This window comes from Pomacea canaliculata, linkage group LG5 (genome assembly GCF_003073045.1).
Source record: "Pomacea canaliculata isolate SZHN2017 linkage group LG5, ASM307304v1, whole genome shotgun sequence".
Taxonomy (NCBI): domain Eukaryota; kingdom Metazoa; phylum Mollusca; class Gastropoda; order Architaenioglossa; family Ampullariidae; genus Pomacea; species Pomacea canaliculata.
In genome coordinates, this window is record NC_037594.1 from 5,413,998 (window position 1) to 5,432,660 (window position 18,663).

Sequence of the window (18,663 nt, forward strand, 5' to 3'; positions counted from 1 at the left end):
GCTTTAGGGCTGGGGATGGTTTTGATGGGCATGTGGGTGTGGTAAAGAGTTTTGATGGGTTGCTAAACTTAGAAATAGGATGTATGAGAGCTCCTGCCATGCAATCCTTTGTGGGTAGAGTTGGGCAAGTAAGACATAAACCTACAAGAAGCACGTTAGGGGACGACCTTTATTTTTTACAGCCCTCATGAGAGCTTGTATGAGGCTGATAAACTTACACTGTGAAGACCTTTAGGACAGGTCCCAGGAAAAAGAAAAAAATAAATTCAGCTTATTTTCTGACCTTTAATGTATTCTGCACTTAAGGGACCTTCTTACCACAGTACCCCTCTCACATTATCTCAATGTTTTGCTAGATTTTATATATTTTTTGACATAAAAAAATTCTTTACTCTGCTTTAATAATAATAATCAAAAAAATTATTTTAAGATCATCCCACCTGAAATTTCAGGTCAACAAAATGGAAATCAGGTGTTCAGTATTTTTGGCATTTATTTCTTAAAATTCACAGTGCATCACAGAAATTTTGAATGCCAGCAAGAAGTGACATACAAAAAAAGACTGATACTTTTTCCTTTAGCTGTTCTGGATGTACAGCATAAATTCATGTGAAGAAATTGATAATTCTGCAAATGCTGGATACTTTCAATGCTGTCCAAAAACAAATTTCATCAAATTTATGCAGCAGCTAAAAGAATGACAGTAAGTCTGTTGTTCACAATAAAGGACACATAGACTGAAAGATTTCTTGCATACTTAGGCTGACTGCAGCCTGTAATAGGCCAATAGATCACCGACATCCTCATCAGTCTCTACACCAGCAAGATCTTCTAGAGTGCTGACTTTTTTGCTGGTAGAGGTGGAATGGCTGCCTGAGGACAGAGGCATGCATTTTTTCTGGAGTGGAACTGACATACCAACTGCGCGGTGAAGGCCGTCGCCTGTGTCCAGACATCGGCCAGATTTTGGAAGGCGAGCTCTGCCATCAATTGCCTCATTACACTTTATAGCACAACCATCCTCCAAAAGGTTGATGACAATGCGAGCAATGTTCTTGGAATCATCCAAACCACAGTGAGGGCGACCTTCAAACTTCAAGCCCAGTTTAAGCAGCATGTTCTCCAGGTTGTAACGTGGCGATTCATAAAAATTGCAGAATACTTTGCGCAGATTGATCCACTGCCGTGCCCACTTGGGGAAGGTGAGACCACTTATTTCAAGCTGCCTGCTCAGAAACCGGCGGATGTCCCAAGGTCTATAGAAAGTTTAAGACTATGTTAATTTTTAAGCAACAACTTTATATACCCCAACAAAACAAACAATGACATTCACACGACCAAAGAAGATCGAATATAGTGTAATCCAAGAAAAACTTAAAACATTTGGCAAAATACTGCTAAAAATGCAGTCAGAAAAATCACTGAAGCCATCTTAAAGAAACAATGTTGGTTTTGGAATGATTAATCAGTGTTAACTGTAAAATCACATGGATGTCTATAAGTTTTGTTGTTTCACCTTTTATAGCAGTGGTGATTTTTTTTTAACATCATTCTAACTTCCACAATTTTATAATATTAAAGAGAAACAGTTATGTAGTGGCTGAAATATAAATCTCCCAACATACGTTTATCATTGTCCCTAAATTGTGTTAGAGGACATGATGAAACACACCAATTGTGAAGGTGGCCAGTCGAACCTATTCTACACCCTGTTGTATAGGTTACCCAACGACTTATATTTGTCATTCATTAGGATTTAAATCACCACCATTCACAACTCATTTCTAAATGACCATATCTTACCCATCAGTAACAATGGCAAAACTGTGATCGAGTCCAAGACCAAAGGAGTGCATCCACTCCTCAAATTGCTGCAGCACCACTGGGAATTCCTCGGCGTTGTTCACTTCAGACTGTAAAACAGAGAGTATGGATTTGATCCCTCTTCAGCAGACTTTGCTTTTATATTCTTTTGATAGGAGGCAGCTACTTTGAATAAAAACAACATTGTTAAAAGGTTAAAGTCTCTCCTATTTTATACTTTTCAGGCATTCTATCTTTATCTTGTTTTTTGTTCACTTTTGTTCAATTTGCAAGGATAGCCATAAATGGAAATGTGTAAATGCATCTATTAGAATATATTTACTTTTCACTTCTACTTATCCCCTTATTACTTCTGTTACTTTTTTGCCATTTACGGATATGTGAAAAATACACTATTCAAATATTTGTTTATCAAATGTATTTACTTACTATTTTACTTTAGTTTATGTAAATTTTTTTCATACTTTGTTGAAATGTTTAATTTCCTCTCCCTACCTGAGGTTGTGTATAAAACCCATATCTGCATGAACAAATTCACTCAACTAATCAGCTCACATAGTTGTCTGACAAAAGTCTTTATTTCCATACAACAGAGCAAACTGCTTCTTATCATGATACCTTTTTTCTTGTCATGCATGCACATACCTTATGATACATATATGCATATGTATTTGTGAAAGAACTGATAAGATACCAGCTTGCTTGGTAAAGGAAATGTAAAAATCTAAAGTACCTACTTGATTCACTCCTGTTAAATCCTTGCAAAAATCAGACAAGACTGGATTGATAGTTGGCTTGCAAAATTTACGGAACATGCCCACCTGCAAGATTTAAATGTTCATAAGGAAATGATAATAAAATGGATTTATCGGAATTAAGATGAAGTGTGAAAATAACCATGAATACAAGATTACGAATCTGAAAAACAGTAAAAAGTCTCATGCTTTACTCAAATAATACTGAACACATTTTAAAACTGAGTAATCATTTCCTTCTTGATCATTAATTCTGTTGTTTTCTCTTTATTCATATTTGTGCAAGCGTATTTATACATTGCTTAAATGTTTGCTCAGGTTCTACAAATGAGGACTTGATTTTATGTTGCCTTCTGTTGTAGAAAATGCAGTGAAATATTTTACTTACAATGGTTTTTTGTTTCACATCCACAAGAACTCCTGGAAACTCAATAATCTCATGAACGAAAGTATCTGGGTCACTGTTTTCGACACAAGTGGCCTCAAAGTCAATAATAACAAGATAATCAAAAGATGTGCCCTTGACGCCATTCCTGAGATTGGCAGCAGCAAGTTTTTGGCGTTTGTAATAGCTCTTCAATCGCTTCTTCAGCACATCTTTACCTCCCCTGATGATAAACAATATGACTTAAGAGAGTGAGCAAGAGAGAGCAGAAAGACAGATGTAGCCAAACCAAAATTTATATTAATGATATTTAGAGAAGTAAAATAATAAAACAAAAATAAAATAGGAATAGAAAGTCTAACTTCAGTGTGCTATTTGTTTTTGAAGATCAAGACCCCATCTGACTGTTGACTAATTAAGACCTATGTAGCTGCTAATACTACTGCTACCTCTACCACTATAATTATCTGTTCACAACCTCTACTGCCAATAGTTCTATGATCAGGAGTGATGAATCTCAGAGCCCAAAACCCTACCTGTAAGATCCAATAAACATGCTGCCACTAAATAAAATTTACAGCCTGAAATCAGATGCTTCAATAAACCAAAAAATAAATGATGTTTTCAGCTATCCTAAATGGAGGTATGCACACTACCTATGTCATTGAAACAAATCAGTATATCATGCTCCTTATAAAATATATAAAGCAATCCCTCGATACTTCGCACTTCACTATTTTGCGGGTTTTTATAAGAAATTAATGGGAAAAATGATTCGCGGATCAACGCTTCTTTGCGGATTTTCTGCGAAATTCAATCAGTGGCAAATAAATATATTTTATGAATTTTTAGATAAAAAAGTTCAAAAAGTATAAAAATATATTACTAATATTAATTCTAACAATAAAGACATATTATAAATAATTAATTACAGTAAAAAGTGCATGTATTTACTCTGAAACAAGAACCAGCATTGCTTGCTCGAGACGCTACGAGCCTACTCACAATTGTAAACAACAGTGTGGGAATGGTTATTAAGGAAATGGGAAAGGTTTATGTAGCATAAAAGTATGGTGGAGGGCTTATATAGCCTTAATATAGTGTATAAATACATAAATAAATATATCATTTCTATTTCGTGGATTTTCGGTTATCGCGGGTGGTTCTGGAACGCATCTCCCGTGATAAATGAGGGATCACTGTATTATACTATTTGAGACAACTTACAATGAGTTATGCAATGTGAAAAAGTCTGTAAATTTGCAGTGAATATATCAGTTTATTTACTTACACTGCATGGAGATGAAGCTCTGTTAGTTTAATTTGTAATTCCTTTGTGTGCATTCGATTGATTTCACCATTTATTTGTGAAAGCTTTTTGTAAACTGGATTTGAAAATTCAGAAGTTTTCTTGATTTCGGCTCCTTCGTCTACCTGCTTTGGTTCGGAGTCTCCTTCAATTTCAACTGGTTGTATACTCAATGCATGAAATTTGCTGCCTACATCTCCCACTGCTCCCTGTAAAATAAAGTCACAAACTGAATAAATTCTTGTAAAATGATGATTGGTTTTATTAAATGATAAACTTATTCATTGATAAAGTACCAATTATTCAATTCCTCTAATGAAAAAATATTTTGACTATTCTCAGTTTGATATTACCAAATATATTTTACTGTAATCCTTGAGTTTTAAACTTTTTATTAAGCTGGTAAATGTTTTGGACTACATAAGAGCTACTTTCACTTTTGTTTATCTAACTGGTTTATGTAAAACTAGAACTAAAATGCAGTTTCTTCAGATCGACATAACAACCGTAGTGTATAATATCAACACTTGCATCAGACCTTATCAGCTCGGGATGGACTTGGACTATGGTACTTTTGCTGACATTTTCTCATAGGTGATGACAGGCTGTGTTCCGACATAGAGTCCGTTTTAAATTGACCTCGCATGGACGTTGAGCCAGTCAACGTCAATTCCGATTTTGAATCTGATGCGCTTCGTCTGGTGGAACACTTTGAAGCTACCGTGCTACTCATACTTTTTTTTTTTCAAATGCAAAGAATGATAAGAGAACTTAGTGCATCCAAACCAAACTGCTACGAAACAGACATTGTGGTAGGAGCAGCCCTGTGGCCAGAGTCAACGAGTCAGCAGGGAGAATGTGTACGTCTCTTACATCATATACAAACAAGAAGAGAATTAAATCTTCTTTAATGAGAATCGTGTTTTGTTCATTACTAAAACAACAAGAAATAAAACTTAATAATATACTCATATGCACGGTGATAAAAGTTCTTGCACTATTTTCAACGACATCTTAAAGAAACTCCTTCACCTTGCATTGCTCCTAAACGCACAGATGATATTTACACTGTATAGTGCAAATAGAGCTTCACCCTAAGTAGAGACCTCTGTTGTGAAAATAGGCTGATGTCGTACAACTTCACGTTTTATACTTGAAAGTTTCATTATTATAAATTCTTCTTGGAGACCTGCAGTTAGAGACTGTCTTTTTCATTTTTTTAACAATTAATTTAAAGTTGCTTGTCTTATATAGTGTTGTCGACAAATGTCAACTAAGTGCTTATAAGCACTGTGTCGTGCAAATACGATCCACGGTTCAAGCGGCCAAACATGGAAGACTTTATTGGTGTTGGGTGGTTCAGCAGCCCAAGCAAACTTGGTGCAGTTTTAGCGATCCTTTGGTAAGTTTGATTTTATGCAGCTGAAGAAGCAGATCTTTGATTAGTTTTTCGAAGTAAATTTACTTTTTTGTAAAATCAGTGATGGAGAGAGCTTAACTGTAAATATTTCTTTGGATTTTTTTTTTGTCTGTTCACTACACAGATGCTACCCTTCTTAAATTGTTACCACACCCAGTTGACTAAGAAAATATATAAAGTTCTTTCAGATTTCTTTGGTTATTTCGTCTTTACACTGTTTCACTTGTATCATGCTGCAAGATCAGCTTAGTGCAACTGTTCTGCAACCGAAACGCTATATTTACTCAAAACAATTTACAATTTACATTATCCCCCACCCCTCCAGTGCTCTCACGCAATTTGTGGCTGTACCATGTCTAGTGTGCGTGAGAGAGAGGTGTAAATTGTTGGAGCATTTATTATTAAATGAAAAATGTTCAGTCATAGCAACATTTGCAATCGCTTTCATCATTAATTTATCTTTGGTTTTGTTTTTTCTTTAGACCATTAAGAATTTTGTTTATGCATATTTTACTCCCATTTTTTTTCTTTTCCTTGATGACCTATGATGTTAAAAAAAAAAAAAGAAAGAGGGATTGCTTGATCCTGATCAGCATAACAGATTTAAACTTGCAAATATTAAAAAATGTTTCCTACAGTAATATAATAATAACAACAAAGATATTAAAATACAAATTAGAGTAAATAAGAGTTTCCACTTTAACTGGAGTTTTGGAAGACCATGCAGATTTATAGGCTTTTCTGAGTGCTTTTTCAATAATCAAAAATAAATAATGCACATGCATTAATATTTTACTTTGAAGCCAAATGCATTATTTGATGTTTTGTTTTTGTGATGATCTGGAGAATAAAATATCACTTTCCGAGAATTTGTGTGGTAAATTTTTTTCAGCAATTTTCCAGTTTCTGCTGCAGTTAGCTTTTGTTTCCATGGAAACCAGGACAATGTAAAGTCATTGAGAAATCAGTCCTGCTTATCAGGATCAATCCAATCTTGTTACATCAGAAGTCATCGATGACAGAGATTTCATTCCCACAACGTCTTCATTTTCATCGGCCAGTACAGAATTACTGTATGGAGCGGAAGTGAGCACAGTGGAAAGTAAGTGTGAAAATATAATATATAACAGACTTTGCTTCACTTATGCCTAATGTAGGAATAGAAATTTTTAGCATACTAAATTTTGCACTCTTAAAATATTATTAGCTGTGCTATATATATATTTTAGTGTTTATGTTTCATCTGTTGATATGGTTGTTTTACTTATTTCTCATTTTTATAAAACCTTTTAATGTACAACTTACAAAAAATTGGTTAACATTTTTTAGCAGTTTTATGGTTATCTGTTTTCTTCAACTGTCCAAGCGTCCTTGATCATTTAGTTATGTTTTAAAATGAATCCTATGGAGAGAAATATACAAAGCATTCAGTGTTTGTATTTCCGTCTGTGTGTGTGTGTGTGTGCTTGCATTGATTTTCATTTCCTGCATGCTGGTTTTATTTTATTTTCTTCCAGAAGACAGTCCTCATATGTGCATGGTTTTTCGATATATCCTTCAAGAGGAGCTATCCCCAGAAATGTCATCTCGCTCAGTGTTTGCTAATTTTTCTTGTGACTTTCAAAACTGGTGTAAGGGTCGACAGTCAGGCTTGATTTACTACAATGTGAGCGTAAGTACTATGAGCAGGAACAATCCAATCCGTTTTGTAAGTCTGCTGCTCCCTTTATATGTGACATATGCTATAGGTATATATGTATTACACTCCCAATTTGTTATCTTGCCAACATTGGTCTAACACAAATAAGAGGGTAAGGGTGTGAATAAGGTGAATGTAGGATTTATAACTCGTGGGTGGAAGTGGGGCAGTAACTGCACGTAAATTATGGGGTTACAAATGTGGCAAGATAACAATACTATTATATATATTTTTTTCTTTACTTTTATATTATTTTTCTAATGCAAAGTCTTTGATTTTTTTGTAAGGTTGTCTCTTTTCTAATCCTGAAATTATATATTGTGCTGTAACCTCACAAAGGTCATCCATGTAAAAGAGTGTGCTATAATTATAATATTATAGTAATTATTATAATATTAAGATAAGACTATCCCAAAGGGCAATTAGATGAAGCTCCATAATATTATATTACAACAGCATCAACAACAGCAATAATAATGATGATACTTTGCTGCATGCATTACTCAAGTCAAACTTTTGAACCTGCTTTCAGGTGGTAGTTGAAAATACAGAAAGTGTAAAAGGTGACCTTTATTGTTGTGATGGCAACAACTGCAATATGGCTTCTGTGATTCGCCAGCTTCCCCCTCAGCAGCTCTGTTACAGAGCCAAGCATTACTTTGGTGAGGATTCATACACAGGTGAGACAAGATTTGAAGCCATGAGAGCTATTATAGGTTATTGTAGTACACAGTTGAAGTGGCACTTTTAGTCACTCTACAAAGAATGACTTATTGAGGTACAAAATATCACATGGTTAACTATTTGTTTGGCATTTATTACTTTATAACCTGATTTTGCTTGGTTCTTGTTTATTCTCCTAATCTTGTTAATTTGCTGTTTTCTGAGCATATGCATAATCATTGATCTACAGTGATTGCCTTTACTCCTGGAATGCAGCGAGTCTTCGCATTGTTCTTCGTTCTACATCTTTGTTACTATTTTTTGTGATTTTGTTCTGTGCAATGAGTCCACCTTTGGCTGAGATATTACACTATATAAATTCCCACTTATTATTATTTGTTCATATTTTTCCATGTGCTAGTGTCTTATGGGCATTCTGATGAGAAGTGCATAGTTTCACTAAAGTAACAAGATAAGATTTAAATTTACTCAGGTTTGTGTGACCTTATATTTCATTTTTATTTTCATTTTTATTTTTCTGCACTTTTGTGAAAGAGGGCTGCTACGTGTAAATTAAAATTTAATAAATAGATAAATAATGGTGAATAAATTAAATATGGGATGTTTGCATTTTTAAGATAAACCCTTCTTACAACCCTTTTATTTTGCTTGGTAAAGTTAGGCATTTATTCACTGGGCTAAGTAGGTTTACTTTTATGATACAGGAACTGTTGTGTCCTGTAGTGATCCTGATGCTTGGTGCATCCGCTCACGCTTGTTTAATACTACACCCATAACCACAACTTATGACTGTGACAACCATCAACTTTGCCAGCACTTCAACATGACTTCAGGGTCATCTTATGTGTGCAGGAATGTAAGGTTTAAGTAAAGTCCCATTTTGTTATTGGAAACTCAAATAGGGTTGTACACACACACACATATTTTATTACTCATTCTCAGTGGATGAACTCAGCATGATTGAACATTTCAAATAGCAGTGTTTCAATATTTATATATACAGTGTATTAACGTACAATAAAGACAACCATCGGTGATGCACCATTTTAAAGAGCATTTTTTAATATATGTATGGGGTGTAATTTTTAAAGTATAGTTTTTGTTTTCTTGGACTAAATTCAGACAAAAGATGTCAACTACATGGAAAATGTCGACCTCATGTCACGAAAGTAGGTTATTAGGTAGAAATTAAAAAAAATTATTTACATAATATATACAGACATAAAGTTCCAAATTATGAAATATTTTATTAGAACATACATTAAACTTCAAATTTTTTATTATTATATTGTCATTTTTGGCTGTTGGAGAAACTGGCATTCGTCTCAGATATGGTTCTTGGTCAACTGACTTATTACCTACTTTCAAACAAAATACCTGATTGGTTGACTTTTTTTTAAAAATAATTAAGCTTCCTAAGGGAAGTAATCTTTAGTAAAACAATTCCTAAAGGTACCAGTGGTTTCTTCCCTTATTCATTTACGTGCAGTGTGATGTTTTTTTTTTTGACACTACCCTTTGTTGTGAAGAAATTAGCTTCCAAAGAATGATGCGAGACACAGAAAGTGGGATAATGTTATGCAGTATAAAATGCCAAAATCTGCAGGATTTATAGTTTTCTTAGTACATGTATAGTGATCAGATTTGTTACAGGATTTGCTATGTAGAATGTATGGCTCTCGATAGTAAAGTTAGCTGTTGTCTTCTATGGTCATCTAAATAAAAACAACTTAAATATGAAAATGTGCTTAAATAACTTAGTTTAACAAATCACAAGGTAGTAATTATATACAAGTGCAGGAATATGCTTAAAAAATCTACTTTTTAATAATAATGTGATTTTACATAGTGCATACTCATGCTTGTATGGAGTGGACAACATGAGAGGAATGGAAGGATAAACAACAGTACTGATAACTAATAGAAGACATATTACATAGAAAAATGTTAAGAGGAATCGGGTAATAAGAATTGAGGGTATTGTGATTCTGCAAAGAAAGATGAGCAGGGAAGTAGCCAGCAGAGCAAAAAAAAAAAAAAGAGGGGTTTTTGTTGTTTTGGTGGGTAATGCTTTTTCTACAATGCTACTAATTCCAGAAATCTGAGGTAGTAACTCAGTAATTGTGCTACTTGGATAATGTTGCAAATGTAGATTTTTTAATTTTGGAATTTCTAACCAGTAATTGCTTCCAACATTCACATAGGCTATGAGCTATAGAACTGATAAGATTTTTTTTATGCTTTTCAGGTCACCCAAAAAAGCGAGAAAGAAGAAGTGTGCTGCTGCTCCAGCAATGTTTGCTTCAAGCCATTTGATACAGTTTCCTCAAGCATCTTTGGCTCGCCACTGACAGAACAACTTGATGACCGCAGTGCTGGCATTGGTATTGTTACAGTGGGCTGCATTGTGGCTTTCACACTCCTAGCTCTTGTTGGAGGTGGGGTAATGGTGGCTTTGATGTATCAGCGCCGCAGTCAACCAAGCATAAGTGCACTGACACTGACATACAGTCGAATTGAGGAAGATGATGTTTCAGACAGTGTTCAAATGCTCTGATTATTCTGATGTAAGTGTGTAGCAGATCTTTATTATAGGAATTTTGTTGTGTCGTTCCATCCATCTGGTTTTCTATTCCAATCAGATTAGTAATCTCCTCTCTTTCTTGCCATCTCTTGATTTACTCATTTTTCCTAATTCATTTTTCTCCTATTACTCATCAATTGCTTGTTATTTTTTGCCTTTTATATTTTCTTCCATTTTATTGTCTGATCTTTAGTTTGTCCTAGCATTATCATGCTCTTCAATATTATATTTCTGAGATTATTATTCCTTAAACTAATGTGATTTGGAATCATAATCATTGAAATGCGATTAATTACAAACCTGAAAACATCTTTTACTTTAGAATTGTAGAAGTAAAATTGTAATTGTAAATTGAAAAGTACAAATAGGATTTGTGGTATGTGTGAGACTTGTGTCTAAAATATAGACACCATGAAGAATTATAACCCATTTTAAATAATTACTGAAATAATCTCCTTTCACCCTTTCATAATGATATTAGAGAAGTAAATACATTTGTAATTGCTCACTTATTTAACTCATTTGCAACACAAGGATGAGATAGAGTTAGCTATCCTTGAATGCACAAAAATATATACTGTTTCCCCAAAAGCTTGTTTTAACTAAATGAGATAAAATAACAAGACAGACTTGTAAGAAAAGTACAAATTATGCATAAATAAACTGTTACTATCTCAAGCCATCCTAAAAGCATATATTTTTTTCATAAATCCAACAGAAATGAGGTTTGTCAACCGGATTTTTGAAAGTGTTTTCTACATACAGGATTATGCAGAGAGGAGGTCTGGTGTTGGGGGAGATTTTTAAACTTCTGGTCCGAGTTGTTTGCTTAGTGGTCTTATGGAGCTGTGTTTGGAAATACTTGAGCTATCATAATTATTGATTTTTTACCCATCTTTCATGCCTATAATATTTGTGTAAAAAATATAACAGTCAATAGTACCCTTATAAACTACTTGTCTGTGGTGCAGCCACTCACAGTAGGCCATATATACACAAAGAGAATGTGTTATATAATAAGGCATCCAGGGTACAGGAATATTCAGTTTTATTTACTCTTCTTTGCACATGTTTTTGGAAACTGACTTTGTGCAGCCCTTGGCAACTTGAGCTTTGATGTCGGTGAAAATTGAAGACATACTGATCTTTCTAACCTGATATCATGATTTTAACAGACTGCGCATACCATTGCATTTAAAGCTGCTAAAACTGTCATTGGTGCAAAATGTCTTATTGGAAGCGAGTGATGTTCCTTAGCTTTTCTGATTTGAGGAGGCTAGCTGTCCTGATTTTTGGGTTTTTATGTTGACCTGTTGGAAATTTTATGCCAGTCATTTGACACACACTTGGTTGTTGTGCTGAACTATTTAATAGTCTGCAGCCTTTTGGTTTTCATCTACACCCTCCTATTGTTCTGTCTACTGCTTGCCTCTTTTATCTACTGCCCGGCTTAGCAGTTTCTTCATGCAGTTCATAAGTGAGGTCATACAGTTGATGCAGTTGTCTATTTTTTCTACCGTGTAATTATGAACAGTACTGAGTACTAATTGATCTGCTTTTATTACAGTTTAATAATGACTTTGTAGATCTGAACTAAGAGCTGCAGAACTGTAACTCCAAAACATCTTAATGTGTGAAAAGATGTGACAAATGCATTTGCCATTTTTGGGCTATCTTCAGTTGCTTTGATACTCTTGCAAGAAAGAAATAGAAATTTGTCTTCCATGATATCATTTTCTGCAGAAGATTATGGTAGTATTTTGACCATAAGTACCAGACCAAAATGAAATGTAAGCAAACAGATTTGCAGCACATGAAGGATGATGTTGATTTGTCCAAAATATTATATCGGTAGATTTGCTCAGCTTCCTTTTCTGTAGTCTGTGAATTAATCACAGTTTTTCAAAAAGGCATTCTGCTCACTATCCTATGAGTAGTAAAAAATGATTGACACCTATGTGATCTGTTCTATGACTGGAACAATGGTGTGCTGATAGTATTTGCAGTCTTGATTACATTTTTTAATTATCATTATTTTAAAAACATCGTGAGTTTGCTTATAGGGCTGGGATATGGCACCATATAAGCATACTTTATCATCGTCATCGTCATCTATAATTTTGCTTTCATACCACTAATTTTGCAAACCATTTGTGTTCCCTTTTAAACATCATATTCCATGATGTGTTTTATATTTAAACTGTGTTTGCTTGCCTATAATTCTTGCCTACAGTATTTAGTGAAGTTCCTTTTGGTCTTATAATTTCTTTGGATCAAGCATCAAATGTTCTGCTGATTCAATATTGGACTGTTTATTGATGCAGAATTGACCATGTCTATGTATGTTATTTCTGTCACCTGGAACTGTTACAAACATCTACACAGTCTCAGGAATCTTTGTCTCATGCTGACTCAATTCTCTGGATCATTCTGCTTAACACATTGACAGACTTTAAAAGATTTAGTCTACAGCGATCAGGCTTGTTACACCCACTGACCACATCACACATTCTACAGTCACTGAACTGTCTCTCAGTCCAGTAGCACAATGTCTGAAGGATTATGAAACATGCTTATTCATGAGAAAGAGAGCTCCAGTGTACTAGCAGTAGTTTGTGCCTGTGTACCAGCCATTTCACTGCCTTTGCTTAGCCTTGCAGACCTGCTTTTGCCTTCCAACTCCAAAAGACACCAACAGTAAGTGTTTCAGGGTTAGGGTATTGCAAAATACAGCTTCTGTTCTCTGGAACCCTCTACCTTCCTTTTTTGTTGACGTAACAACAACAATACAGTGCATATACATGTTCACATATAGTGCCTATCCCCAGAACCTGCTGGGCTCAAAGTGTTTAACATACACACAGGCACACGAACACGTGTCTTTTTAGAGTTGACACCTATTTTGCTTTACCAGTTCACAAAATGTTTGTAGAACCATTCTGCCAGATTCACAATTAAGACAATGTATTTTTCACATTTGAGATGATGATAAACTTTTGAATTCAAGAAATAGTAGCACTCACTTGAGCTTTTGGCATGTATCTGCATGCCTTCATCAGCATACTGCTCCGTGTTCAATTCATTTCCAAAAATAGTATATAGATCTATAGGTTAGCGTTCAGTGATGTTCAGGTTTAGTACTGGTGAATGTCACAAAATAACTTTGGAGCAGTTTCAGACCTAAAGAGAGCTCTTGATGTCATTATTACAGATAACCAGCACATAAGCAAAACTACAAGTGGATAGCTGAGTGGTTAGAGCACACACACACGCTAGTAATTGTGATACATCTTGGGTGCAGACTTCTTACTTCCTTTTAACCCAACTGTTGAATTAGTACCTGACCTCTTAAAGGATTGGGAAAGGAAAGATAGGTATAAAGGGTATAGAAGATAATAACAATAAGAACACACAAAAGCTCTCTGCAGGAAAAGTGCTCTTTGACATTTAAATTCCTAAGGACCAAAAGGTTACAAGAATGAGGACTGCCCTTAAATCTCCTTTTTTTCACACCAGACTGAAGTGAGCTTCATTGTAGCTTGAATTTGCGTGTGTGTTTGAGAAAATGTGTGTGATGGAAAGAAAACAAAAAGAAAGAATGAAAAAACATTTGCCAGACTCATTCCTTTTAGTTTAGCATTAGTAGGTATGATATTTAATAGACACAACCCGAACTCAAAGCATGCATTACTGTAATATATTAAGAGTCCAACTGTCTGATGTGATGAAACATTATTTGTGCACACTCCTACTCCATGATCATGACTTTTTGATGTTTAATGTGTGTACAGATATATATATATATTTACATTTATGTATATGTCGATCATCAGAATATTTCTGTATGTATGTCATGGTCATCTGTTTTTCTACCATTACTATCAATATTGTTGCTATGTTTGACTTTGCAAAAAATTATTTTTTATATTGAGCATCAAGTCTAGAATGCTAAACAATTTCTACTAATATTTATTCATCTTTAGGTTTTATAAGAGAATAGTGATAAAAGTGTCAAGATCAAATGTAAAGAAATGCCTAATATATTCTGTGATACTCTTTGCACTAGAATATGTTTATAAAATAACAGAATATTTTACTCTTTTGGTTAAAGTACATGTCCCTCTACTGATAATATGGATGTCCTCTCCATAATGTGAATGATAGGCTCTCAGTGCTACTTTTAGCATTGTCAGTGATTCAGTGCAGATAACAGTAGGACCAGTAAACAGTCCAACTTTTTTTTAATGGTAAACTGCATATGCAGCTCTGAAAGAAACTTCGAGAGGGTAGAAATAAAATACTTGCTGCTTCTATTAAGAAACAATTGTTGGAAGGCAGGCATCTCTGTACTTCGTCTGACACTATTCCATTCCTAGACCTTTTCATTAGGACAAAATCTTTTGGTGAATGCATTTTCACCCATCCGGCATCTACTTGTTAGAACTCCTTCATGTGATATGTCACCAGTTGACATAAGTAAAAAAAATTTTCAAGTTTTAAGAAATTATTGTTACATATATTATTTACCCCTTTTGTTGTTTTCATTTGTTCTTGTTGTTTGAGCATGCAAGTGGATTAGCATTCATGGTATAAATGTTGTGGTTTACAAATGTGCATTTATTATTATTATTACGACAAACTTTTTTTCATCTTTGGATATTTGAAGAAAAATCAAAATTTTCCTTCAACATACATTTTTTACGAGTCTAAGCCATCATTATGTGTCTACAAATAGAGTTCTGGAACAAAGCGTTGTGCTCTTGAACAGAATGTAACTAGCCGAAAAACAGATGGTGAATGCGTTTATTAATATATAAGGAAGAGTGTGTGAGAGAGAGAGAAGACAAACACCACCATGCAATATGTAATGCATGTCTGTGAGTGTTTAGTTCTTTTCCTACAATAATTCAAAAGCACTTACAGGATATTTTAGGAAGAAAGATTAAAGGCACTTGTCTCAGAAACCTTTGAGATGTACATAGTCTGGGCTTTCTTGATTGTAAGCAAAATTTATATATTTTTGTACTTAAACAGACTATTTTACACTGTTTTAAGAGCATTAATTTTATCATTGTTCAAATTATCCCCAAAGATAAATCCCCCAAAAATGAGTGCATCAAAATGTCTATTTTTTCACAGCACTTTCTGTGGTGAGTTTTCATTTTTATCCCTTGTCTTAAGGAAACTTTGTTGGTATGAGTTAAAATGACTGGCATATTGTGGCTAGTCGGCTCCAACCTTTCTAAAGTGCAGGATTTTATTCTTTGTATATTTAAAGGATTTCTTTTTGATTTACTAAACTGTTAAATGTCTATGAAAGAAGTAGACATGTCAAAAACAGCAATGAAAACGTTTTGCAGGGTACAAGAATGTGCAAAGTTTGGGCAAGTCTGAGGTCTTTTTTTTCTTGAAAAGGTCTTTTTTTTTTTCAAGACTCTGAAGTTTGTGATATTTTATCAACTGATGTCAGTGAAACCCTGTAGAGTACTCCTAACTAAAGTCAGTTAAAAATTGTCATTTTGTTCTGTGAATAGAATGTGATATAAACTACATGATTGAACATCATATCATGGAATAATATCATAAGTGCAGTGTTGTAACAGTCTTGGATTTTTTTAGAACATGTCTCTGAGTTTCAGAATGCCAGTATTATGTTTTTTTATCAGCACTGGTTTGCTTACGCTGATTGAATAGCTTACCTTATGTGACATGATGATGGTGTTTTATGCATCGTTAAATAAGTCATTTTTCAGCATGCGTATGTTTACCATACAAATACAAGAAATTGCTTGTACCTCTGTTCTTAAACTTCATCCACACACTTTGTTGTCATCTGTTTGCAGATGTTTGGGTTCCTTTTCTGTATGGTTGACCCACTTTCTTTGCAGTCTTTCACAGTGCATTAAGCTTGCCTCTTATGCTCAAATGTGCTGTACGAATTCATTTATTTTTATTTAATTATCAGTTACTACTTTAGTATCCCTTTCTAATTATTGTGCTGTGATATTATGAAAAGATGACTGAAATGTTTACCCTTTTTGATGATGGGTACCATCAGCCATACGTTTTGCTTTCCAGCAGTAAGTGGATAACTGGATTTTTCTGAATGTTTAGAAATGAGGCCTATTAGTATGCTGGTAAATTTAAGAATTTTTAAATTCTTATGTCCAGCATCCAAAGAAAGTGTTTTAACATTATTCTTTTATTGGCATAGAGGTATTGAGAATCTGTCGCTTAGTTATATTAATGGCATAGATAGTGCAGTTATATTAATGGTATCTTACTGACCATGAGAGTGAATCTTGTCTGAGAATTTATAGCAATGTGTCACATGTTGTTTGTTATATTTCACCTGCTTTGCATAGCAGTGGTTTTTACACAGACATAATGCCACAAATATGGCTTAATGCAAATTTAAAAGCAATTGCATTGACCACCGTCCAATAAGAGATCTAAAGGGTGCACAAGACCAGCCCTTCACCGCTGCTGCATCTCATTAAATACTCTCACCCCCTCACAACATCAGGTACCAGCCACAGCCTGGCCTGCTCACGGTCCAGCTGGTTTAAGTTAAGGGAGTGGTGATGATAATGATGCATTGGCCATGCTTTATGACAGCTAAGATTGCATTTCTAGGTACAAACTTTATAGTATTAACATGGTGGTTTCTTAGATGATCTGGGCCACATGAGTTCTGTTCAGTTAAGCTGCTAAGACTGCAAGGTGAAATAGGTTAGGATGCTTCTCTTTATTATTTGAATTCTAATGTGTCAACTTCCACAGTTATTGTTCACCAAGGTGTTATGTTTGTTTTGGAGAGGGAAACTTCTCCAGTTTTTATGATGATAGATATGTTTTAGTTCATTATTTAATTTATTAAACTGTATCAGCATTGAGAAGTGAATAACAAGAAAAAAGCTTGCCAACTGTTTTCAAGGAATTTTTCAGATTTGAATTTCTCGTGAGAGTTTTAGTTGATGTGATGCCACCATGTGATACACTCAGGTACAATATATATATATCTTTACATATACTCTTTATGTTTATACACACAGGTGTTCATTTTAACATGCCTAAGGCTTTATAGGTTAAATCACTTCATATACACATGGCCAATCATTTAAAGCCACCATCTTTTTTGTGTGCAATAAAGATTTTTGTCTTGCTTGTCTAGGTCTTGTGTATGTAAATGTGGGTGCCTGCATGAGTTGTTTATTACTTTTAGGCATCTTCAACTATATACAGGTGTGCACAATGTGTGTTTACAAGTTAAATTGAGTAAATTCACAAGTTATGTGTACTTTTTATGTATGCATGTGTTTTCCCATGTTATGGACATGAGCTGTAGGTGTATAAAATGACTTGTATTTTTACACACAGGAGTTAAGCGCATGCAACTTAATGAGCAGGGGACGCAGATAGGCAGGTGGTTAGAGCACTAGCATCCAAACTGAGAGGTGGGCTGGTTCGAAATCTGTGTAGCACAGCTCACTTTACCCAGTCAACCCAGCTAGCAGGAATGGTTTCCTGACTCCAGAGAGGGTTGGGGAAGGTAAGGCGTGGAGGGAGAGGAGATGGGCACCACCCTCACGTAAAGTGAGGTCTCTAACACCTCGCCCCTAACAGACCTCAAAAGGCTAGAGGACAACTTTTACCAATCAACATAATGCTAGTCCATTTTTTAACCCCTTTTTTTCATTTATTGACTAGTCCACCTACTTTGTTCACTTGTTCTTTTTTGCATGTTTTGTCTTCTGTTGTCTGCGTGATTGTTTCTCTTTCCATCTTTCATATGTTGTCCTTGTCTCAAGTGCTGTGAGTTGGCACCTTTGTGAAGATGATCACACATTTTTTTCTTTTTCATCACCACCCACATGCGGAGAGTGTAGTCAGGAACAAGATTAATAAATGAGGTGTTGAAGTGCATAGTCACGCTGCCATTTGCAAGGCAATGACTACATGGGCCAGAGAACCTTGTCATTATCGGAAGACAAATCAGTCCA

The 18,663-nt window shown here is 34.7% G+C and overlaps 2 protein-coding genes across 2 annotated transcripts; one reads left to right on the forward strand and one right to left on the reverse strand.

Annotated features, from left to right (window-relative positions):
* Positions 1–475: 475 nt before the first annotated feature.
* LOC112564030 (3'-5' exoribonuclease 1-like) lies at positions 476–5,143 on the reverse strand. The gene is made up of 6 exons (XM_025238564.1): positions 4,812–5,143; positions 4,256–4,482; positions 2,968–3,187; positions 2,562–2,645; positions 1,804–1,913; positions 476–1,256 (listed from the first exon to the last, which is right to left on the reverse strand). Exons 1-6 carry the CDS (start codon positions 5,004–5,006, stop codon positions 758–760), a joined length of 1,335 nt encoding a protein of 444 aa, XP_025094349.1. The 5' UTR covers positions 5,007–5,143; the 3' UTR covers positions 476–757.
* Positions 5,144–5,359: 216 nt separating this feature from the next.
* Positions 5,360–17,831, forward strand: LOC112564031. The gene is made up of 6 exons (XM_025238565.1): positions 5,360–5,675; positions 6,586–6,795; positions 7,211–7,365; positions 7,925–8,072; positions 8,781–8,932; positions 10,325–17,831. Exons 3-6 carry the CDS (start codon positions 7,225–7,227, stop codon positions 10,631–10,633), a joined length of 750 nt encoding a protein of 249 aa, XP_025094350.1. The 5' UTR covers positions 5,360–5,675; positions 6,586–6,795; positions 7,211–7,224; the 3' UTR covers positions 10,634–17,831.
* Positions 17,832–18,663: the final 832 nt, after the last annotated feature.